General features: G+C 38.8%; 1 protein-coding gene and 2 long non-coding RNA genes across 10 annotated transcripts in view; 1 reads left to right on the top strand and 2 right to left on the bottom strand.

Moving 5' to 3' along the window:
- Positions 1-8,907, bottom strand: part of LOC135209682 (uncharacterized) — a 73,875-nt gene extending 64,968 nt beyond the window's left edge. Inside the window, exon 1 of the long non-coding RNA XR_010313399.1 lies at positions 8,737-8,907. This is a non-coding gene — a long non-coding RNA (uncharacterized LOC135209682). The remainder of the gene's footprint in view (positions 1-8,736) is intronic.
- LOC135209680 (L-serine dehydratase/L-threonine deaminase-like) lies at positions 1,719-24,970 on the top strand (the record flags this gene model as incomplete). 5 transcript variants are annotated; one of them, XM_064242427.1, is given in 4 exon segments in its annotated part: positions 1,719-1,860; positions 21,361-21,533; positions 23,073-23,240; positions 24,870-24,970. In XM_064242427.1, coding segments are annotated over 3 exon segments (431 nt in total), but the record flags the coding sequence as incomplete, so codon positions are not given.
- LOC135209681 (uncharacterized) lies at positions 9,772-18,530 on the bottom strand. 4 transcript variants are annotated; one of them, XR_010313395.1, is made up of 4 exons: positions 18,434-18,530; positions 12,398-12,613; positions 11,884-12,059; positions 9,772-11,058 (listed from the first exon to the last, which is right to left on the bottom strand). It is a non-coding gene; the product is annotated as an uncharacterized LOC135209681 (long non-coding RNA). The 4 variants fall into 4 exon arrangements; XR_010313396.1 differs by lacking the exon at positions 18,434-18,530 and adding an exon at positions 18,117-18,263; XR_010313398.1 differs by lacking the exon at positions 18,434-18,530 and adding an exon at positions 17,572-17,708.
- Positions 24,971-25,843: the final 873 nt, after the last annotated feature.

Here is a 25,843-nt window from a genome sequence, read left to right on the forward strand (position 1 = left end):
TTGGAAGAGGAGCTCCATCCACGCTAGGAGAGGACAAATCTGAATCAGAAACACACTTCCTTAGGAGGCTTTTCCTATAGCTCTCCAAAGCAGCCTGGGACAAGCCTACAGGATCTGCTGAAGGGACGCCTGACCGTTGGGGATACTCTACATCCCCCTTGCGGCTTTCGACATTCCTCCTCCCTTGGGCATGGGAGTCTGAAAGAGGTCTAGGCCTAGGAGCGATGCGGAGTCGGTCAGACGCCCCCTCCACTGCACTGGGGACACTGCACACGTCACTACACACTTCACTCTTACCTTGGTCTATATCACGCAATTGCTGTTGCAAATTGCGAATTGACGCTTCCACAGCGGCTCTCTCGGAAGACGCATCGACGAGTTCGCTGCGGGGGGAAGGAGCTGAAACCAAAAAGGAAGATGGCGAAGCTACTGCAGGGTTAGAGATACTATCGTGTTCCGCAGAACAGGATCTACTTTAACTTCTAGCCGAAGCTTTCCTAATTCTATCTTTCTCTAATTTTTTCACGTATGCAGTTAGATCTTTCCATTGCACTTCAGTTAAACCCTCGCATGCATCACATGTATCCTTAACTGAACAATCCCTTCCCCTACATTTTACACAAACAGTGTGAGGGTCCAAAGTAGCCTTAGGCAACCTCACCTTGCATCCCTCATTTATACATACTCTAAACAGAGTTCCAGGTGTTAAATCACACATATTATCAAACCAAATCCAAAAAACAGCGTATGCCAACAACCAAAGATCAAATACTTCCCAAATAATCCTCGGCGAAGCAAGCAAGAAATTCTATGCAGGAGCTACCAACAAAGTTGTTGTTAGCACCGGCGACAGAGAAAATCTGTCAGAAAACGGGAATGATTCCTATTACCGCCACCAAGCGGCGGTAGGGGGTGATCACCTGACCTACCTGTAGCGTGTGCCGCGAGTTTTGAATTCTGTCGGACGTCAGAGACATTAGCTAAGTATATATCTGTCGGGTAAGTTGCATGTGTAAAAACAACATTTTGTTGCCTATATTAGTTAAAAGTATGAAACTTTTTATTCCTGGGGTTATGGTTTGAACTAAATTCATTTTTACCTTGTAATTGGTGGTTTTATCCTTACTGCCATCACAACAAACTCCACAGTGCTTATCTGATTGTAATTATACACATTTTGGTCTTAATTCACTCCACATTGCACTTCAACCACGTTGCTGTTCCTGGTTCCTAAGTACTCACTCCGCAAACAGTTACGAGCAGCAGATGACAACTGATTGTTTATTTTACTCATTATTTAGTTTAACTTTACTTCAAAATGTTTAATTCATGTCTATTATCCCTTTTTTGTAACCTAATTTACCACGAAAAATTAAAAATACTTCAAATGTATACTTACAAGCAGATGATGAGAGGAAAAATGACACCATTGCCAATATAGTGGAGCGCCACACATACACCAATGCATTTACAAAATGTTTCCATGAATTCTAGTTGTCATAGTAATGCAGTAATGATAAAATTGCTGTAGTTTGTATATATACTACAAATATATACGCTAATTTCACTTATTTCTCCGGTTTTGTGTAAGTTATACCAGTTTGAAGGGTAAACACATACCAGTTGACAACACTGATAAACAATTGAAGAGCGCAAAACGCCGCAAAGAATGCTGTAGTCCCCTTGAATAAGTACAAATAGGTGCTAGTACGAGGTCGGGGTTACGATTGTGATGAAAGTGCCCCAGCGTCTATGGGTACAAGTAGTGAGCGGATCCAGCGTCTATGGGTACAAGTGGTGTGCAGATTTAGCACATGAAATGGGAAGTTTGTTGACACAACCGACTCTGCAAACATCAAGGTGGTGTCAATCTTCTAAATTTTTTTAATCGGAAGTAAAAACTTCGAAAGCGTTTTGGAGTTGTGGGCACTGCGTTGGCCACCCTTTTCATTACCCTTAGTTTAAATCTAAAATATGGCCTTAATTTCTAACTTTGGAGAAAATACTTACTTCGTAAGGAGAGTAAGAGGTCTTGAGCTCCTCCTCTCACCACCAACAACTCATGACTGATGACCATCTCCGGTGTCAGGACGTGTTAACAGTACTTTTTCGGAGGGTGGCCTAGCCGTGGTAGTCAGTGAGTTGGCCAGTTCACGCAGTTGTTAACCCTACCTATCTAATTTCAATCCCACATATGAGTTATTGCCTAGAATTAACAAAATCTTACATACTAGGCTAATGCCTATGCTAAGTGCACTATATGTGGCACATGATAGGATGCATGACTGTAGCTGGCCTTGTATCAGATTTTATCCTGCCCGTTAAAAGTTAAGAAACCACATGGGCTACTTTTCAAAATATAAAGGCCTAGGGCAAATGACTAAGCGGCGACATAGCGGCCTCCATCCCGAAAAAGTAATTTAATTCACTGCCATGAGCATCAGTCAAGAGTTGTGACCCACCCAGGCAAACTAACCTCTTTACTACTCTCAAAATAAAAGATTCTCCTAAATTATGAAATAGGCTAATAGCATAATTCAAGTGCTTAAGTGCTTTTACAAGAACGGGCCGCGTTTTGGGATGGATGTCCACTAGGTTATTTAGCCTATGCTATACCAACCAAAGGCACTTCAACTTCCTCACATGAGCCTTTCCAATGTTTAGTGTGGTATTTCTACAGAAGCAGTCCACGCGGACTGAAGGAACGTAACCGCGGATACGACATCCACTAGGGATTGGGCTGTCCAATGTATTTCGCCGTGTTTAGTACTGGACCCTGGGGGGTTAATTACAGTCGTCCGAATAAATATTACTTAAAATTCTTGGTAGATCTAGTGTACCTATCTGCGGCGGCCCAGAGTATGGCAGTTGCGGTTTTTCTATGCAGTTTTACCTCCTGAACAAGAATTTGAAGTAATATTTATTCGGACGACTCTAATTTACCTTTGAACTCTATCCTACGGTAAAGGGGATTCCCATTGGGAACCGGGGTTTTGGGTGGGGACAAAACCCCAACTCTATCCTACGGTAAAGGGGATTCCCATTGGGAACCGGGGTTTTGGGTGGGGACAAAACCCCAACTCTATCCTACGGTAAGGGGGGGGGGGGGGACCCCTAGTGGGAACCGGGGTTTTGGGTGGGGTGGGGGGGGAGAAACCACTTCTTGGGGGAGATTTTGCCGTGTTATTGTGGTATTTCCCACATTTATCACTTTTAAAAACACGAAATACAGGCGGAAATAAGAAATAAAACTAACAAAACTAGCGATAGTGGAGCCGTTCCACATCCATATTCGTCTACTACTACTACTACCACAACACTGAATCCTACTACGCATGCGCTAATGCTACTGCGCATGCGCTAACTGTAAGGGAGCTTTTGGCCTAAACTCAGACTTCTTAGTGAGGAAAGAAATGAGGGTTTACGGGAGGGATATATGTATTTAGCCAAACACGTTACAGTATGACCCCTACATTGCTACCGGACTGAGTGAAGGATTGGGTGGTAACAGGGTTCCCAGATTTGGCAGTTTCTCACCAAACCAAATTTGGCTTTTTTTCCTAATTTGGTGGGTAAAAACTTCACTTTGGCTGGTTAGTGGTATTTTGGCTGGTTTTCAAACACTTTCTATTTGAGCTAAACACTGATCCCACGTTTGAGGAATCTCTCCCCAGATTGGGAATTTTTGAAGGTTTTCAGGAAAATCTGGGGAATTTCAATAGGTTTTCAGTAAAAACTTGGTAACATTTAAGCAAAATATGTAGATGGAATTAAAATAAAAATCACACACACACCAGATGACCACACAGGCTGCCGGATTCTCAGAGAACGAGCCTCATTTCAAATTTCAATTCATTCTCGTTTTTTTTTCCTGTATTCTTATATTAGTTTATATTATCTAACTAAAACTATGATGCCGCTATACAAGGTATATTATATGCATAAAAAATATTGCACTTTATAAAGATAAATATAACGCACATATATTTGCCGGTTATTTGGGTTGGTTTGGATTTCCATTTGGAGGGATTTTGGCTGGTTTCATGGTAGACCTTTGGCTGTTAGTAGGTGTCATCTGGGAACCCTGGCTGGAACCATACGTTGAGTTACATAAAAGCATTACCTAATTTGTTATTAAAACATGTTATGTGAATTCTAGTGTTTATTCCTTTTCCTTTTTTCCATAGTATTTGTATAATAACTGTTTTGAAATGTCCCCACCTAATCATTTCACCATATATAACTTGAAATATTATGTTATAATTGAGGACAGACACCTAAAAATGCCTACGTGTTGATATATTACTCAGTTTTAGGACGTTTCGATACCTACCTACCTACCTACCTGTTACGTGAAATTGCACATTGCGTTGCATATTACATACACACTCCCTATATCATTTATACACAAGTCAATCCCTCCCCTTTCCAGTATTCACGACTGGCTCTTTACGTTACACCATTTACAATGTATTTCTCACCGATACCAATACCTAGATTAAAGTTTGCCATTATTATTATAAAACCTACATTTAAATATATAACATATAAATATATAGTTTGCCATTATTATTATAAAACCTACATTTAAATATATTCCATTATACAGTTTTACAGACATTACAATTTACACCTCCCTTCCACTTTCCTCACTATTATGCAGTTATGTATGGTTACTTTTAACATTTTACAACACTTCCACACCCATCACAGTTAGGTTTATATGTCATTTTACCTACTGGGGGCCGAATCCCCTCCCCCGGTTAGGCAACATACCCTTAGGTTTAGTTTGTTATATGTTGGTTTACCTACTAGTTTTACTTCCTTAAAGGGGGTTACCCGGTTAGGCTAGGTTAGTTAGTTCTTCAAGGGTGGATACCAGGGGGGGGTTGGTTAGGTTACATTCCCTACTTGGTTACCTACTACGTTAGGTTTGGTTAGGTTACATTCCTTACTAGGTTAGGTTAGGCCTTTAAGGGGGGGTACGGGGGCGAAGCCCCATGGTCGGCAATATTCCCTACTAGGTTAGGTTAGGTTGGTTAGGTTACATTCCTTACTAGGTTAGGTTAGGCCTTTAAGGGGGGGTACGGGGGGGCTTTGGTCAGGCAATATTCCCTACTAGGTTAGGTTAGGTTACATTCCTTACTAGGTTACGTTAGGCCTAGTATTTCCCTACTAGGTTAGGTTAGGTTACGTTCCTTACTAGGTTTAGGTTAGGCCTTTAAGGGGGGGTACGTGGGGGGTCGAAGCCCCCTGGTCAGGCAATGTTCCCTACTAGGTTAGGTTACATCCCTACTAGTTAGGTTAGGCCTTTAAGGGGGGGTACGGGGGGGCGAAGCCCCCCTGGTCAGGCAATATTCCCTACTAGGTTAGGTTAGGTGAGGTTGGTTAGGTTACATTCCTTACTAGGTTAGGTTAGGCCTTTAAGGGGGGGTACGGGGGGGCGAAGCCCCCCTGGTCAGGCAATTTTCCCTACTAGGTTAGGTTTAGGTTGGTTAGGTTACATTCCTTACTAGGTTACGTTAGGCCTAGTATTTCCCTACTAGGTTAGGTTAGGTTACGTTCCTTACTATACTCTGTTTTTTTTCATCTGTCCATCCGCCTGTGGTGTTTTTGTATGGTAACACTGCGTCCCGGGCTTTAGATAGTTACGCTATTTGTAAGTTTTAGGTAAATAAAAGGATATCTGGGCATACATTTGCAACTGAAAAGTGTTTTAATAATTTACTGTATGCGAATTACACCGTTAATATTCGAAATAGGATAATTATTATGATCGTTGAATGTAAGCTGAATGTAACTATCTAAAGCCAGGGACGCAGTGTTACCATACAAAAACACCACAGGCGGATGGACAGATGAAAGAAAACAGAGTATAGGTTAGGTTGTCAGGCAATGTTCCCTACTAGGTTAGGTTTGGTTAGGTTACATTCCTTACTAGGTTAGGTTAGGCCTTTAAGGGGGGGTACGGGGGGCGAAGCCCCCCTAGGTCAGGAATATTCCCTACTAGGTTAGGTTAGGTTAGGTTGGTTAGGTTACATTTCCTTCTAGGTTAGGTTAGGCCTAGTATTTCCCTACTAGGTTAGGTTAGGTTAGGTTACGTTCCTTACTAGGTTAGGTTAGGCCTTTAAGGGGGGGTACCCCCCCGGTCAGGCAATGTTCCCTACTAGGTTAGGTTAGGTTACATTCCTTACTAGGTTAGGTTAGGCCTTTAAGGGGGGGTATGGGGGGCAAAGCCCCCTGGTCAGGCAATATTCCCTATTAGGTTAGGTAAGGTTACATCCCCTGCTAGGTTAGGTTATGTTAGGTTGGTTTGGTTCTTTAAGGGGGGTTACAGCAGGCCCAACCCCACCCCTGGTCAGGCAACATCCCCTACAAGTTTAATTAGTTTTGTTATATGCTAACCTATGTTTAATTTGGTCTTTTGTATTTATTAAAAAAACAACTATAGGCCCTATTACACATTTACCACCCAGGACTTAAATCCCACCCCCACCCCCTCCCGGGCCCGTTATATATGTAATTTGTATTATTTCATATTTTTGAATCCATCCCACATTTACATTTTTAGTTCGCCTTAACTACCCATTTACTTTATTACCCTTAACATTGCCAACTTATCTTGTTAAGTGCTTGTTCATTTACCTCAGCCCCACCCGGCCTCAACCAATCGCATCAAAGCATTTTTACTACTCCACCCCACCTCTCCTACCCTGTTTTCTACGGTCTGGCCTCCTGCCACCTCCTAACTGTAGGACTCCAACACTGTTGAATCTGCCGCCATGACATCCACTGCTGCATCTACTTCACGCTCGCCCCAGCCCCTCACCAGGAACTCTCTGCCAACTTCATGCAACAATTGTTACATGAGTTACAAAGATTTTTCTGCCTTTTACTCGGGTAATTATGATAGACTAATCGGTTTTTGCCAGGACCACGGCCTCCTGAGAAAGCAGGTCTTTTGCCCCCATTCAGTCGACTCCAAGATACGGAAGAGAATGTATAACTTCGTCGGGTACTTGGCTGTTGCTTATTTCAAGCTGCATTTTGAGGAACCCAAGACCCGCCTCCAACGCATTCTTAAAAGCAGCTGCTGCTTTGTACCCTCCACCCCTTTAAGGTAAGGTCCAAACATTATTCTTAATTATTATGTTTTAGGAAAGTGAGTGTTAGGCTTTCGCCGAAAGTTGCGTCAAGGTATGTTACTATTCAGTGGGGTGCTGCCAAAACAACTCGTACCTTCCACCTTACCCTGCCCACCCCCTGTGCGTTACACCCCCCCCCACCCCCCCCTTAGTGAACATATGGCTTCCGTGGTGGTTGGGAATTTAAACATGGCGGCTGTGTTTACATTTCCTTCACCATAACGAATACTTAGTACCTTCCTATAGGACCGTTCTTCGGTGACTTAGACTATGGCAATTGACATTTTCTATGTTATTTTAGTTGCTTTACAAGGGTTGTAAGGAATATTTTTTTCGTTTGGTTGGAACTAAACTTTAATATACCTTTGAGTTTGGTGCGGCTATTATGTAACTTTCAAAGGTCAATTACTGCTTAGTTACAGCCGGCCGAATGGATATTACTTTTAAATCTTGTACAGTAACTCAAATAACATAGGAATCAGTCAATTGCCATAGTCTAAGCCACCGCGGATTGCTTCTGTAGAAATACCAAATTCTGTTCAGGAGGTAAAACTGCAAATAGAAACCGCAGCTGCCATAGTCTAGGCCACTGCGGATAAGTACCCTAGATCTACCTTTAGTGTTAGGCTAGTTACTACCTAGGAGTCTAGAAAGGGGGAAAGGGCTGCTGGCTTTGATCCCAGCACCAGTGGAGGATTGGGGGGGCGGGATGACTAGGTTGTAGCGTATCTAAAAAAATATACTAGCCTATAGGGTAAAAAACCGCATGGTACAGGGGTGGACCATGTATGATCAATGTGTACAACCCCAAAAAAAGTACATTAACGTCCTGACATCGGAGATGGGCATCAGACGCAACTTCTTGTTGGTGAGAAACGGAGCTAAAGACCTCTACTCCGGTGTCAGGACGCATTATAATGTACTTTTCTTGGGGTTGTACACATTGATTGTACATGGTCCACCCCTGTACCATGCAGTTTTTTACCCTATAGTATATATAAATTAAAATACTTACACTATTATCCTAACAGTGCCCAATTAGAGGAATTTCTACAGAACCATTCCGCACGGTCTGCAAGGAACGTAGCCGCGGATACGACATCCACCTAGGGATGGGGCGTCCAATGTATTTCACTGTGTTTAGTACTGGCCCCTGGGGGTTAATTACAGTCGTCCGAATAAATATTACTTAAAATTCTTGTTCAGTAGGTAAAACTGCATAGAAAAACCGCAACTGCCATAGTCTAGGCCGCCGCCGATAAATAGGTACCGTAGATTTACCCAATTACAAAATAAATCCCGGAATCCTGACCCCTAACACCCCATGCTGCTAGGTAGTGCCCTCATTGCTTGCCCATAAATGAGACGGGGAGGGGGAGGGGGTCTAGTCACCAGCCTAGGGCCCTGCACACCCTAATAAATCCGACCCTGCCCAGCCCCAGCGTTAAATTGTTAATAAAGCAACCAAAATAGCTATAGGCTACCTAGCTAGGTACCTAGGTACTATAGAAAACTGCCATTTCAAAAGAAAGAGACCCACCGTCTCTATTACTTAGATAAACCCCAAGCTAGTCTTAATTAACCATCTTACCATGTAGCAAATTAATACAACAAAACGTAAAATTTTCTATATATCACTTCCATACTCGTCGACGTAATCCACTCATAGAAATCACGGGCAAAAGTGACGCCTACTGTCTAACACATGTTTACTCTCTATCTGGTTGACACTTGACAGCCCGACCGTCAAATAGAAGGATCTTCAAGCACCGATGAACGTAAACTAAAGAAACTGCTACTACGGGACCCTTAGAAGAACAGTTCCCTCAAATGAGCATGTACGCTGAAGCAAAATTTATAAATTTTATATTTCTTATATGAGCCTTTATTTTTTACACTAGCAGACTTCTTACTTTCAGAATATCGTGTACATTTGGGGAGTCAAAATCAATAATCAAGAGCCTCAGCCATTTCTGTGGAGATGAACCCTAGTTAACAGATCTAAAGGTTTCTGAATTCAGATTAAGTTACTTATACTGTGTTGATATCCGTTCATGGATTCTTTCAATTAGCTTTTCATGATGGGAATGCCTTATGACCGCGAGACATTACATAAGTTTCTGTGGACGTTGTCTAATGCTTTCTTGCAGTCAACAAATTAATATAATGAATTTCAAACAGGAGACAAGGAGATTTTGCTATAATATACTGTATTTTTATCAAACGAGGATTAGCACCAAATACACGAGATTCCTTTGTAGATAGTTATCAAGTATATTTACTGTAAATTCTCTTCTCTTATTTTGACAACCTAAGAGATTTTTTGTTACAATAAAGACTTCCCCCATTGCAAATTACTATCCAAACGTTAGGGGACAAACTAAAAACTAACGTTAAAACGTGTTTTTTTTTCTTTTTTACGTTGGGGCAACGTTAGTTCAGTTACTTAACTAACTTTGAGGTAACGTTAACAAAAGGTTAGATGTCAATCAACGAACCAAGCAGTAACTATCTGGCAACTATGTAATTATATATATATATATATATATATAATATATATATATATATATATATATATATATATATATACAGTAAAATCATTCCTGCAGGTGAATAAAATATAAAATAAATTGTTCTACCTGATTTTATTCTACAAAGTATAAAAGTAAACAGCGAGTGGCAACTACATGGCAGGTAGAGGGACTTCCAAGAACGCTACATGCGTGTACCAGGCCTACCAGCCACCAGGCTCACTTAGCCCCACAGAAAGACGGGGATTAGACAAGAGACAAGTGCTTTATTTTTAATAGCTTTAGTCCGAGTTTCAATTGTATTACTGTGGGACATTTAAGGAAAGGGTGAAGGCACTGGTGAAAAGTTTGAATGTGTATTGTGTAAACAAATAGAGGAGGACTGTTGATAGGAGTAAATAATAAGTATAGTAAGGAAAATATGGGTTGTAGGTTTCAAATAGTTTCTGATATTTTTGAAGGAGGTGATCGATATTCCATGGAGAGCAGAAAAGCTTTGGGAGCTTCAAAGTGTCAAGATAAACAAGTTAAGAATAGAAAGGTTTGGAATGCCAGTGACTGTTTGACTGTACGGGAAGGGTAAAAAGTTGACAAATGTGATTGAGCTTAAGTTCTTGGGAACATGTGAAGGGAGATAGTTTAACCTAAAGAGTTATGAATAGGTTAGGAACAGTATCTGAGATTAAGGGATGGACATGTGGAAGAACATATGATGAATCACTCTACACAGTTCAGAACATAAGCTATTTAAAATGTTTTTCCATAAAAAGAAATGGAAATATAACTAAGATATCATAATTACACAATTTGTACATGAATATGGCATGTAGAACCTTTTTATTATTGCACACCTTAGCCTAAAAATCACTAATTATCTATGATGCCTTACTCCCACTCCGAGGGCAGGAAGACCAAGAATTAATTGAAATACCCATGATGTTAAACTATATAATCAACAAATTTACTCATAATTCTGTCCACAAGGATAATACATAATTTTTCAATATCTCAGTTAACTATTCCACAGGCGTTGGACAAATATAAATATGGGGACACTATACTGTACTGTAACCAATTAAAGAAAATGACTTAACTTATAAAACGCAGTGTATAGTAGTACAGATACTTATCAATTTACACAAGAATTCATGAAGAGGGAGCACAAGTCACAAGGATGTAAAAAAAAGTTTATGGGGTTATGCAGCATTTTAGGTGTCAGAAAAGAGGCGGATGGAGAGGCCTCGAACTCCTTTGGTTTTGACCTTCGCTTAAACTTCTCCCCTCCTTCCCCATGTGGTGCAAATTTGAGGACGGCCGCAATAGTGTCATCTATCATGATGTCTGCTTCCTTATCTTGTTTGGGCAGATATCTTATGGCAACACTTGAAGAAAAAAAAAATAATATATATATATATAAATATAATCTATATATATATATATATATATTATATATATATTATATATACATAAACAAAGTATGGGAAGAGAACAATAGTGAGGATAGCAAAACCAAACAAAATTAAAAAATACAATTAATAAATAATGAAAAAGGAAAGGTATAAAGAAAACAATACGAAAATATATAAAGCCAATATTAGGCAATACAATCATGCAACCCAGACACACACCAACATCCACACAACAACAATCACACAACCCTGACACATAATATGTCCCGACACAATAATCACACATCTCAGTAAGTAAAAGGGAGTCCTGCTGGGCTTAGGACTAGGATGCAGTGTTCAACTATAGTTTTCTACCCACCTTCTGCCTCTCCCAATGTGGAATAGCACATTAAATTCATGATCATAAGCTTAATGTCTAAATTAATTGTGTAACAAATTAATAGTATTACTGATATTAGCGTATTAGTACTTGTAACCTGTTTGTCATGATTATGAAGGTGATATCAATTTAAGGACTTTAAGAGATCCGGGCTGCTTGGGGAGTTGCATTATGCAGATGACTTGGTATTAATTGTGGAAGAATAGTCTGGAGTTCAAAAGGTTTATGAGTGAATAATGTGAAAAACTATTTGGTTATGATCAATGTGGTGAGTGTGACCATTGTAGTTATTGGACAAATAGTCCAAAATATATTTAAATCTTAAATAATCTCCTCTAAAAGTATGCAGGTACCACGTACATTATTTGAAACTTGAATGCAATTAATAATAAATGATAAATAAAATAATAAATACTTACCACGAATTAATCCATGTAGTCTATTATCAAGGAGACTTCTTTTTTCTTTCTTCTTGATCCCTTCAACGAATGAATACTCCCCCATCAATTTCTTTTGACATGAGGTGTCTCATGACCCATCAGAGGATCACTGTTTTCTCATCATTATTTGCATACACTGAAGCCAGCTCAGTAACCTGACAAGATAAATGAAACAATGATTAGGGTAGGCTACAAAAAACAGAGATCCACGATTTGCAATGTAATGGTAAGGTAAAATGAAGGTACATTCGAGAGTATTTGGTAAAACTCATGAAACGATATCCCATGCAGAATTTAACAGAAACTAATATTAGTTTTCCAAAAGGAAAAACTTTAGTCATTGTTATTAAAGGCTCTATAATGCTGACTTCATTGTAATTCTGAATGGTGTAATTCTATTGGCAACCTGTTTTAGTTTTGTCTTAAACCCTACAAAATAATGTTGTGCAACGAATAAATGGGTACCCATATAAAAAAAAATATGTATGCTTACCATTGACTTTCTATACGGCTTTTTTTGGTGTTTTTTCAAACTGTTCCATTTCCTCTTCAGAAGTCAGAATGGTGGGGAAAAGCTAGTTTAGATTTTCTTCAGGGTCATCAAAATTTCTATCTCTGACTGCTTCCAAGATTTCATCTTTAAACTGGGATGACCCCCTCTTAACCTCTTCAATCTCAGATTTTACCTAGTCAATTTTACTTTCAAGACCTGAAATGCATAATAAACCTAGAATTATAAGAGAACCATCAAATTAGAAACTGATCTTATTTTATTCTGATCTCCGTCGCCCAGCTGTACCATGGAGCTCCCAACTAGGGGATAGGACACGACAGCAACTGAGAGTTGGAAAAGGCGACAAGACGTTGAGAGATGAAATACAAAAGTTTGCAGGCAAAACAAGGCAAAAACTGGCACAGTCCTGCAATGCATGAAACAAGTTGGGGAGCCTTTGTTCAGCAGTGGACTCCTACAGGCCAATGAAGAAAAAAAAAAGCCTCCTATAGTCTCTGCTTACTCACAAAGATAAATAAAATAAAAATAATAATAATAACTTTTTAAAGGAAAAGGATTCCTCACGAAGTCAAGTCTTCTTGAAGACATCCTGTTGGTGCCTGTAGGGCTTGTGCGACTGTTGTGACAACTGACAAGCTGTCAGTGAATGAAGACCCAATTGAAAGGGTAGATCCTCTTCAAGGTGAATTTGTAATATTACTTAATATCTTAGCAGTTACCGTTACCTTTTTTTTTACACACTAATATTCACTCTATGGGTATATATATTTCTAACCATTATTAGCTCTCAACAAACGGCACTAATTCTAGCCCATGACAACACACAAGCATATACCTTTTGCAATCTCTCTTAAAGGTGTAGTACTTGTGTAGGGGCTGGGCCTGCGTCTGATAAGGACCTGGGATATGATGCGCTAAGGTCAGTTGGTATGACTCCCATCCTCGTTGGAGTATCATGGACTTGATGATAATTCTAAGTTCATTCAGTATCTTCTTTCTGATGTAAGGTTTTGGTGTTTGAAACACAGAGTACAAAAATAGATGTATTCTTCTATCTTACATAGTGAAGTGTGGATAAGGTTTGTCAGGTCCTCCAAAGAAGGCTAACTGAAGTCTGACATACAATTTGGTTTACAAATCATAGGTGAGCAGACAGATGACATAGATTACAAGTCACGTAGGACGGTCTGTGGTTATAGGTCAAGCAGAAAGCTTTGCCAACAGTTCACACAACAATAGATTTGATGACCACAGATGACTTACAAACCAGGACGCTGATTATTACAACACGTCAAGGCTTAGCCTACATTATCTTATCTGTTCCGATCACACTCCTGCAAGCACACCGGTTGACACCTTGGGTCACAGGTTTTAATTAATGACATAGTTTTAGTTTTTATATATGGATGGAATAACACACATTCCACATAATTATATGTAACACTTACACTTGTAGTAGGGCCAACAGAGACCAAATCTTTGTGAGGACTGAGTACTTGGTGATGCAGTAGGACCATCAAGTAGACCAATTTCCTCTGAAATAAATAAATGCGTTCTCTTTGCAATGCTTGTTTGTCTCCTCTTGTTGACCACTTCTTCATCAATGACCTCAACAAGTCTAGAAGCTGGTCTAATTTCTCTTTTGCCAACACCTTTCTCCTGGTCTGAAGACTCCTGTCCTTTCAATATGCAGTGACAGGTTAGGTTAAGCATTATAGGCTAGTCTGCGATAGGCCTAGGCCTATAATAGCAGGAACATTAACAAAAGTATTGGTTTTTAGGCAGTGAGTGACAACTTTAATCAATATTTTATAATAATTCGAAGCCTCTCTTAACTTACTGACTATTTCTTATACATTCTGGTAACATTCACGACAGAAATTCATTTCTAACTCTCTTTCCTTGAAATTCAGTAAAACACACCCACCTCTTACCTTATTCATATATATATATATATATATATATATATATATATATATATATATATATATATATATTTATAAAACACAACAAAACATGAAACTTATTCGCAATACACGTCCGTAAATGTTTAATAATTGAAGAAAAAATTAATATTACTAGATATGGTAAGACATGAAACTTTTCATAACTAAATATGACCTCAGCAGTTCTTTTTCCACTTTTCTCTATGTAAAAACACAACCTAACCCAACATTTCTTAACCTAGCCTCAATCTAACCTAATAATATAAAAAAAAACTTTTAACTTACTATTTCATATACTACGATAGGTTAAGAAATTTATGGTTACTTTTTCTTACATAAAGAGAAATGAAGAAAACTGCTGGGATGGGAGTATCGCAAATCACCAGCAAGGTAAGAAAAAGGAGGCGAGGCCCCCAGCTAGGAGGTTAGGTTTAGTGGATTTGGCTAGATTAGGCTATTAACTTAGTGTTACGGCCCGTTAGAGATCCGCTTCAGGTTCGATATGAAAATAAACAAAAAGAATTCAACACCAACAGTTGAAACTGGGGATACGAACATAGAAAGAAACACTAACACAACAAAGGTTTATTTACAAGCTTACTAACAAAGATAAATAGAGAATAGTATCTCCTATTTACATTAAAAAGGCAAAATCTTACAATTCGTGACCTGGGGAAACAGCTAGTGGGGTAATGAAATTACTTGCTGACCAGTTTTGCTCGAAGTGGTGGTTTTACACAAGGAGAACTGTAACTTCTGTCGTCTACTTGACTCCGTATTGCAAAAAACAATACGGAGGCCTATCGATAGAAATACTTAATTCATTATATTTACTTTGAGAGATTAAGTGATAATATTTTTTCAAATGTTTCAAAAGTTGGGGGAGAGAGAGAGAGAGAGCATGCATAGGCCTATCTATAGATACTTAATTCATTATATACTTTGAGAGATTGAGTGATAATATTTTTTCAAAATGTGTTTTAAAAGCTGGGAGAGAGAGAGAGAGAGAGAGAGAGAGAGAGAGAGAGAGAGAGGAGCAAAATTTGCTCATGTGAAAGCTTAGGCCTATTTATAACTACTACTTAATTTCATAATATTTTCTTTGGGAGATTGAGTGGTAATATATATATTTTTAAAGTATGTTTTAGAAGTGGAGAGAGAGAGAGAGAGAGAGAGAGAGAGAGAGAGAGAGAGAGAGAGAGAGAGAGAATTATAGTACTGGTGACGGACTTGTGACGGGGGAAATGCAGAAGAAAATATAATGAATTAAGTATCTCTATCGATAGGCCTATGCTTGCGCGATATGATACTGCCAAGGTCGTGCTGCACTATGCTAGATAAAATTTGAAGGATCATAATATTCAAGTTAATTCTCTAAGAAATTCTTACCCTAATCTTGATTACATTCGACAGTTGCCGTAGCATTCAAAGATTGTAAAAAGACGTGGAAAATGTTAAAATGTTAGACACATTCTTGCTCTCTTGATATAGTCTTGACTTTTGAAAATCGGGTTTCATCCACAAATCATTCACGAAAAAAGCTGTGTTAATTAAAAAATATTTATTACCACAAATAACTCAATATATATTGCACAGGCAATTAAAGTTTTATATCGTGGAAGATCTTTCAGCCTCGCGGCAAAGAAATGCAGTCGTGTAGGGCTGTAGGCTACTACGAACTGCTCTGTAATGGGAGCATATAGCCAGAAAATCTTTGAGCTGACATGCTTTGTAAACAGCAACTAGCATTCGATCCATGTCAACGTCAAAGTAATCAAAGTGTGAAATCCGTTACGTAGCCAGTATCCAGTGACTTGCGCTCTCCCGCTCGGAGTTGTAGGGCTCCTCCTCACATCATAGAAAACACTCTTGCGGATGCAACTAGATTTGTTCAACCTACCTTAGCCGTCGCAACATTGAGTGCCATTGACGTCAGCTAACTTTAATACCTTTGGAATACAAGCATAAGTTTGTAGAAACTAAAATAATTGCATTCACCACTTACGATGAGGCAATATATCTCCGTTCATGAAGCAAAACGAGTAATTATTGTCGTCGTGATACATAGTACTGAAATCAGAAATTCACATTCTATCTACCAGATCTCTATGAACGAATTCATCTGAGATATTCCAATTACTTCGGACATATATCGTGTTTTTAAGTATCTGAACGGTTTTGTTTTGCAGTTTTAACTTATATGATATAATTTATAGTATATTTTCATATTCTAGAGTAAATTTAGCGATATTATGTCTTTTCAGTAAAAACAAATGGGAAATTGGATGAACGAAAGCTAATGAAAACTGTATCTTCAGTTTTCTTGTCGAGTGTACCTTCTCTTATCTCTCTCGGATGACCTCTGATCTCTGCTGCTGAGCTCTCACTGATAATCTGATCTGTGGCTCTTACTGATGATCTCTGATCCCTGCTATTTTGTCAGTTGTATTTATACGGTGACCTGGGGGCGGGGCCTACGGGGGAGGCGGAGCACGAACGTCACAGACTCCCAAGATTAATAGAACTTCTTAGAAGGATCTGGACGAAGTTTTACATCAGAAATCGCGGCGTTCCTCACGTCACGTCGGCGCCTGTCAAGTTCCACAAAACTCCTGCCGGTTCTAGAACCATCATGAGAACAGGCGCCTCCAACACACGCGCGAATGCCTCCTTGCTGCAGAACTTCTCGAAGATGAGTTTTCCTTTCCTTTAACTCATAATTCTTTGCTATGAAGCAATTACCATTACACTTAGCCAATCCTAGATGGGGGCTGCAGCCCCCATATTCCATATCCCTGTAACTGTATGTTTATGGGTAAAAATATTTTTCACACAAGATTGTTATGCTAGTAGGTATAGCCTATGGAATGGAGACACTGACTGACTGTCTGTCTGATGATTTCGTTTGTGGACAGAATCAGCCTACTATTTAGATATAGCTATGTTTGTAAGGACAACGCTGTATCCGCAATTTCTTTGTACATATTCCTACAATCGCGTTCTTCTTACTTCCATCCTAGAGAGCGTTCAGCGGGCTTCCCGCCGATGTATATATCATATAAGATCATTTTTTGTATGCTTTTATATTCTTAGTTATAGCTATGTCTCACAAGAAACACAAATCTGCTGTCGCCGACTCATTTTTACTCTCTCGCGAGTCGGATACCACATTTCCGCCCTCACACTGTATATTTGAATTTCCTTTACCTGTAATAGTCAGTACACTTCTACCTGCCTTTTTGTCCACACCTCAAATGTTATTTTCTTATTTTCAGTGAAAAGGAGATAACGAATTTCCGAAGACTTTCAAAGCATATTAACAATAAACCAAATTGAAAACGAACTGGATATTGGTACGGCAGCCGTATCCCTGATTGCGATAGATATTGGTACGGCTGTGAATTGCGCATGCGCAAACCCTTGTTTACCGCCTCTGGCATATCAGTGACAGCAAGAAAATGACGGCCTAGCAACGTGAACCGTGTAATAATACATCAGTTTTCGCTGAAAAACAGATGTTCTCAGGTTTCAACAAGCTGAATATGGCAATAGACGTCTATGAAGTCAATCTAACAGAAATTGCATATCCGTAGGTCACGAACAATCGAATAGGCCCTGAAAAGAGCTCCGAAGAGGAGATTCAAAGAAGATTTGAAGCTTAACAGGTAAGGTAGTGCAGCTGCAGCAGTCAGTAGTGCGTCCAATATAGGAAACAAGCCGTTAATATAGACCTGATTTGAATGATTACTTACGATTGATTCAGCCGTTTACCAGAGGATCGATTTTGGGTAGTTTTCCTTATCACCAATGAATACAGCAGAGCACGATTTCTGCGTACTTCAAGTGTTCTTTGAATCTCATTTTCGGAGCTCTTTTCAGGACCGATTCGATCGTTCGTGACCAATGGATATACAATTTCTGGAAGTTTGACTCTTCGTAGATAATATAGGTACTCCTTATGTTGCTGGATGCAGCTGTCTCCCTTCCACGGCTTCTGTTGTTGTTGGTTTATAAAGGCCTCAATGCATGTAATATACGCTAAATAAAATATATTCCTACTATAACTTACCTGTAAACAACAACAAAATTCCCGCCATAACCCATAAACACGGTGCACCAGCTACAGCTACTCGTTGTAATTCCCGCCATAAACACGGTGCGCCAGCTACACGTTGTGGCCAAACATCGAACTACTATCGCGGGAAATTTGAATCAGATTTAATTGAAACAAAAGCTTATGATTGACATCAGAGCCTATAAGAGCAATGTCAGCGGCTTCTTTACGGAAATAATGATGCTCAATGGTAAAGTGGACCTTATACGCAAGCCGAATAGCCCCAAATCCACTTCTTGGAAGAAGGTTGTCAGGCAATGTCAGTTTAACGTTGCAGTAACGTAGGTATTATATTAAGGCTAATATCAATAGCAAGTAACATTACAACCTTTTCAGGAAATATATCAAATTCTGTGGTGTGTATTTAATGGGGCAGATCGATACCATCAATGACAATTTGTAAAGTGTTATCACAACGTTGAAACAACGTTGTCCTAACATCTTGAAATTGATAGTTTGACGACTAACGTTCCTGCAACATACGCTAACGTTATTTTTGTGGCAAACCAAAAGCTAACCTCGAACAGTAGGTTAGTTCAAGGTTCGCTGGAATGGGGGTACTCGGGTAGGCGCAAAGAAGTATTATCTACCTTGACAAGCCCTTCCTTGTCACTATCTGTGTATTTCTTATCTTCAATGTCTGTATTTTGTGAATCTTGCTTCTTTTAGTCAGTGATAGTCCCTTCTGAATATTTTTCAATCGCCCCTTTAAGTCTTTGGCAGTTACATAATTGTTTGAGTTTCCTCCTCTTCCCCAACTTGTAACCAACCTATAATAACGCACATACATTATATATATATTCTCCTTTACGCTCTCATAGTCATATCTTAATTTCAAACTACTGCGCTCCGCCCCACCTTTATTCTCATAAACTACTTGATTTTTTTTTTTTTTTTTTTCAAGGCGCAGTCACCTTGGATTTTTATCTTTAGTACTGTCTACTTGTCGCGGGTAGTAACGCCCGAGTCTGTAAAATGACCCGAGGAGGTTTTTCGTGTATTGAGATTTCATACTCGTTATTGGAATAATGGATCTAAACATTTGTCATGCACCTATTATTCTTTTAAAGGGTCTCCAGTGAAATTTATTAGGACGGACGTGGCCTGTCACGAAGGAATCTATTCATAGAATACTCTATTCACCTTGGAATTTATTCATCAGTGGTTTGGCTCCCTTGTTAAACAAGCTTTGTAATTTCTTCTGCGATAACTGTTATTACGAAGCCAGACACAAGCAAATAAAACTTAAATCTCCGAACAAGATATTTTAGCTCTAAATCGAAGTGGTGCGAACAGCGACAGTGGTATTAAAAAAATACAATCTTTCCGATGAGGCTTTACAATAAAACTGGTGTCAATAAACGCCTGAATACCTTTTAGTTTTCTGTAAGAAAAAGAAAAGAAAAAAAAAAAAACGATTGCGCTGCAAATTGGTATGTTGATCACCCACACTCCAATCATCAAACATACCAAATTGCAGCCCACTGACCTCACTAGTTTTAATTTTATTTAAGGTTAAAGTTAACCATGATCTTGCGTCTGGCACTGCTATGTATAAGTGCCAACAACACATGCCACCACAGGTCCGTGGTTGAAAGTTTCACGGGCCGCAGCTGAGTTTCATACAGCATTATACTTTGTACAGAAAACTCGATTACAACGGAGAAACTTCGGCGCGTTTTTTAACGAGTTTATTTTTAAATACTACTTAGTCGAATCTTCTCACGACGATGATACATGGCTGAGTTTCCCCAGAGTTTGAGATATTTTTTCGAAAACAACTTATTCGAGACACCAACTTTTAGTTGCCTCCGATGACGAATAAAATGACGATCGTCTAAACGTCGCTATAAAAAGCTGCTGACACTGAGCAGAGCCTGATAGTCGACAAGTGGTACTGAAAGATATGACCTTGATGGAGCACAAGGGCTCATATATATAGATAGCCTAGTCGTGGCATTTACTTGAAGAAAACACCGCTTCCCATTCAGACAGCCTGGCGTATCGCTTGATAAACACACTCGTACAAACCATATTCTTCTATATAAGGTTAGTATAACTTACTTAATATGGTTTTGCATCATAGCCTAATAGGATAAGGTGCTAAGGAACGACCTGAGCACGCTTTAGCTTTCTGTCTTTATAGACCTGACTGAATTTCACGGTAAATTTGATTGGTTTTAATGTTTAATTTCGTGTGTAGCACCAAGAAGTGTTGGTAACAATGAAACAAGTCCAACACAACAAATCCGTTTTTATGTTGTTGATGATGGTGATTATGCCAGATGTTAAGCTAAAGCGTAACTTTGAAACATTATTATTATTAATATTAATATTACGAAGCACGGTAGTTTACCGGTATCAAAGAGCTCTCGTCTAAACTCTTAAAGAGCTTGCCTGACTCAGGATTTGCTAAAAAATTAAATGTGAAAACTTGATATTTTGTAGTTTTCTACCAGCACCTATTGCCTGTTAACTAACACCTCCTCCTCCCCAAAAGGCCCAGGGTATTTTAGATGTACTGTACACAGACCACAATACCTTTGCTGTATTGTGGTTACTTAAATATAAAGTTAATATGTGAAAAAAATTCGCTGAAGGAAAAACACACTTCAAAAATGATAGCCATAGTGCCCGTCGGCCAAATGTCCGAAAGCAAGTAACCATATAGTCAATGTTCTGTTAAAACATTGGTAGTACCTATCCATTATATTATAAATGGAACAGCATTAGTTAGCTACCTATTTGTTGCAATCAATAGGCTGAGGAGGTTGTATACATTATAAGTTTGATGTTGTAAATATCAAATGCGCTAGTTTAAGTTATTTATTGATAGTTACATACATTTTTATAAAGCTGTTGTTTTTTTCTTTTTTGCTCAGGTCTCTGAAACATGGATGGAATGAAGAAGAGTGAACCCATCCACATAGTTACGCCTTTGATTCCAAGTGATAGACTGTCTGAGTTATGTGGACGCTCTGTGCTCCTGAAGTTAGACAATTTGCAGCCATCAGGTTCTTTCAAGATTCGAGGCATTGGCAATTTTGTACAGAAGGTCAGTCAGTCATTGTATAGCCTTGTAAAGTAATATTTAGCAATGTTTCGAAGTAAAGTTTCTAGAATCTCTGTAAAATCTCTTGCACATATCTGATGAGGCTGTAACACAAAGGTTTGTGTAAGTTTTTTTTTTCTTTAACGATTTATGAACATTAATTTACAACATTAGTATCAGGATGAAGAGTCATTTGGTAAATTATATTTGTCAGACTTATTAAATAAATAAAATCTGAGTGATGGAGAAAACAATTCTAGGATATTTCAGAATCTGGTGCAAAGAAAATGCAATACTATACAGTATAGTTATCATAGGTATGGTTATTCATACTGTACCTGTACTTCAATCAATCAGATTTGGGGAACACTCACGACTGCAGAGCATATAGATATCGATTTTTTCCCCATAAGAGGATGCTTCCACGAAAGCCACTTATCGGTTGTAATCTAATATAGCCATCAAGGACGATGCAGTGACGTCACATGAAACGTCAGGACCTACGTCACGAATGTAAAAACGGGAACAGGCTTATTCGGACCTTGGCCGATTTTTTATGCAGTTTTACCTCCTGAACAAGAATTTTAAGTAATATTTATTCGGACGACTGTAATTAATCCCCAGGGGGTCGTACTAAACACGGCGAAATACATTTGACGCCCCAATTCCTGGTGGCTTTCGTATTCGCGGGGACGAACGATGCGGAATGCTTATATAGAAATACACATTGCTATAATATAAAATTATTAGTATGGGTCTGAATCAGCCTAGCAAATGGTCCGACTCAGTCAAGGTCCGAATAAGCCTGCATCCGTAAAAACCATACATTCAATAATTTCTCTTTATACCATATATTCAGAATTTTCAATTTTACGCAATGAATGCTTGGCAACACTACAAACACAATATAGTGGCATTTCTTGTCAATTGGAACTATAATATTCATTTTTAACAGGTATGTTTTAATAAACTCAAAATGTGATCCACAAAAATAAAAGTTTGGCTACATAAGCCGAGCCAAAATATGCATTCCGAAAACAATATCTAAACAAATGACGCTGTTCGTCAATCATGTGGGAAACCGTGTTCCCATTGGTTGGGATTTATGACGTTGTGTTCTTTAATTTTAACTACAGCCACCAGTTGTCTCTACTGGCACTGTGGTATGTTTTCGTATGGTGTTTTTGCGTTGCGTGGACGAGCCAGTGGTTATTCACCAACGGGACTAATGTCTTTATGTGACTTCCGAACCATGTCGAGAGTAAACTTCTATCACCAGAAGTACACATATCTCACCCATCAGTAGAATGCCCAAGAATCGAACTCGCAGCCACCGAGGTGGCACGCTAACACCATACCGACCACGCCATTAAGGCACTGCGCCGTGGTATGGCTCACATGGCTAACTTGAGTATCTTTGTGTACTCAATTGTATTTTTGATTTCAAGTCAATGTGCCTGAGGGGTTGTTCCATATGAATAGGTTTCATCTGAATAATAATATAATAGGTATAATAATAATATTCAATATTATTGTTTACAGGGTGTTATGAATGGCTGCAAGCACATTATTTCATCATCTGGTGGCAATGCTGGTATGGCCTCTGCGTATGCTGCTCGTCAAATGGGAGTTCCTTCTACAGTTTATCTACCTAGTTCCACGCCCAAGATGATGATTTCTCGTCTTAAAGACGAAAAAGCTAGCGTTGTGGTAAATATATACTAATATCCTTTCATTTATAAGTCCTCCCTCCAAAATACAAGATTTCATTTTCCACAAACTATCAATTTTGGTATTAACGATCGACAGATTTAGTTTCAATAAATGCTGATGGAATGCACCCTTTTGACATGTGCTGCTGCTTAGCTCGTTTTTCAGTTTTCCATAAAAGAAAATGATTGAGATGATGATTTGTCTGTCCATCCGCACTTTTTCTGTCCACCCTCAAAAAACCACTGAGGCTAAAGGGCTGCAATGGTATGTTGATCATCTACCCTGCAATCATCAAACATACCAAGTTGCAGCCCTCTAGGCTCAGTAGTTTTTATTTTATTTAAAGTTAGACACGATTGTGCATCTGGCACCACTATAGTTGCTAACACCATAGGCCACCACCAGGCCATGGCTGAAAGTTTCATGGGCTGCTGCTGACAGTTTAATGGGCTTTGCTTGAGTTTCATACAACATATGCGCTCTACAGAAAACTAGATATTGCACCAAAGAAACTTGGCACATTGTTTACTTGTTTGTTTGTGTGAAAGAACATTGCTGCAGAAGGTAGTATTTAGGGCTATCATCATTGCCTCCTCATTTGACCCACTCCCTGACTTGCCAGTTCTTGCTGGATTTCTCTTCTGAATAAAACACGAATCCCTGTTGATCTTATAACACTGAACAGAATTTAGTTGTATGAGGTGAAACCTCTACTTCATTATCTATAAAGCTGGAAATAGCTCGAATTCCTGTGCTTTCTTTCTTTTTGTAACTTTTCTATGAAAAGCATACCATTGCTAAGTAATGCCATACACATCAGACATGTTCCATTCCTTTGGAATTAAGTAATGAAAACTTTGCGCACTATTCACTTTTTGAGCTCTCTGTGTCATTCAAATTTCCTACCTTTGTCCTTAATTTCAAGAAGAGCCTCTTTGAGGGTTCATCCAAATCAACAGGTGTTGTCAACTGTCAAGTCATCGTTGCACTTACACATAGGAATAAAAACTATATATATATATATATATATATATATATATATATATATATATATATATATATATAATGACTTTGAAAATATTAAAAAGTCAGATTCTCTGCCAATGACACCAAGAAGGAACCACTCTAGATATCCAACCCCACCTTCCCCAAAGGGATTACACCAGAATAACTGGAATGGTACAAGTGCAGTATATAATCTCATCCATTTGTTAGGACAGAGCTTGCTTAGTCCTGTTAGGGAAAGTCGGCAATAGAAGTGGCAAGATGATCGCATATACTAAGACCGACAGTCATAAAAAGGGGGCCATAGACGAAGACCTGGATGAGGTGGGAATTTAGGCAAAAAGTGTGCAAGACAAATAATAGTGGAGAAAAGGGAAGCTTGACTTAAAATGTTAATGAAGATGAAGGCAGAAAAAGTACCTGTCAGAGTAACCATTACAGAACATGCAAAGAACATCTGGTCATGAAAGCTGTGATAATACCTTACTGCAGATTCTCTGTTTTCTATGAACCACTACACAAATACTATTACAAACTACTTACATTCAATCACCAAATCTGTTCACTGTTTTCATGAGAATATTAAATTTTTAAACAAATACCAAATGTTCTGACCCTCAGGTCCACGGGCGCAACTGGAATGAGGCTCATGAGAAGGCAACTGAAATGGCTGAGTCAAAGGACAGCTGTTTGGTGCACCCATTTGACCATCCAGATGTATGGTATGATCACCTTCACCCATTGTTTTTATTGATGGCCATTACTTATTATGCAGCAGACCTTCTGTACATTTCTTTTGTCCTTTATAGATTTGAGGTTTGTTGCTATAAGTGTTCTGTAGCAAATGGTGGACATGAATTTATTTTATTAAAATTTGTAAAGGGAAATTAGTAATCCTATAGTTTCAATTATTTGTCGTTTCCTGTCCTGACTACCTTTCTTTGTGAAAATCATAGCAGGTTATCTGGGTTGTTATGGGAAATCAATTAGAACAAGGACAAAATGAGTAGATTCTAGAATAATTTTCAAATCAATTTTGTGTAGCGACAAAAACGTTCTTAGGTCTTCACCTTAGTTTGCCCTGAAGTGATTTCCATCGTTTGCATTTTTTCCATGCCACTATTTGATGCTGGTCTTTTACTTTAAATTTTAGGTTTATAGATTTTGAAATGTATAATTATTTTAACCTGTCACAGATTCGAGTACTGACAGGCAAATAATAGTCCACAATTATTGCAAACTATTAATCACACAAAATTTCTTAGCATAACTGCTTTGTCTTATGTTTGGTGATGTAGATTATCAACGAATAAAATGAATCCCAAAAAGATAAAATGCATGCAGTCTTAATGGACGATCTTGCTTTTCTCAACAGGAACCGAACATTTACCCATTCCTACCAATAAACTTTTCCATGCAGTGTTACATGTAAACGGTGTCTGTGTTCTGCTCAGATAATTCCTTCTTGGAGGAAGGTATCCTTAGCAGTGATCTCTCCTACTTGTCGTAGTCCACAGAATTTTTGGCTCTTTATGTGATTGAGTTTTGGTTCAGCACCTATTTTTACCTTGCATGGAGGGAACATGGATACCCAT

Source organism: Macrobrachium nipponense, chromosome 38, assembly GCF_015104395.2.
Source record: "Macrobrachium nipponense isolate FS-2020 chromosome 38, ASM1510439v2, whole genome shotgun sequence".
In the NCBI taxonomy this organism is placed as follows: domain Eukaryota; kingdom Metazoa; phylum Arthropoda; class Malacostraca; order Decapoda; family Palaemonidae; genus Macrobrachium; species Macrobrachium nipponense.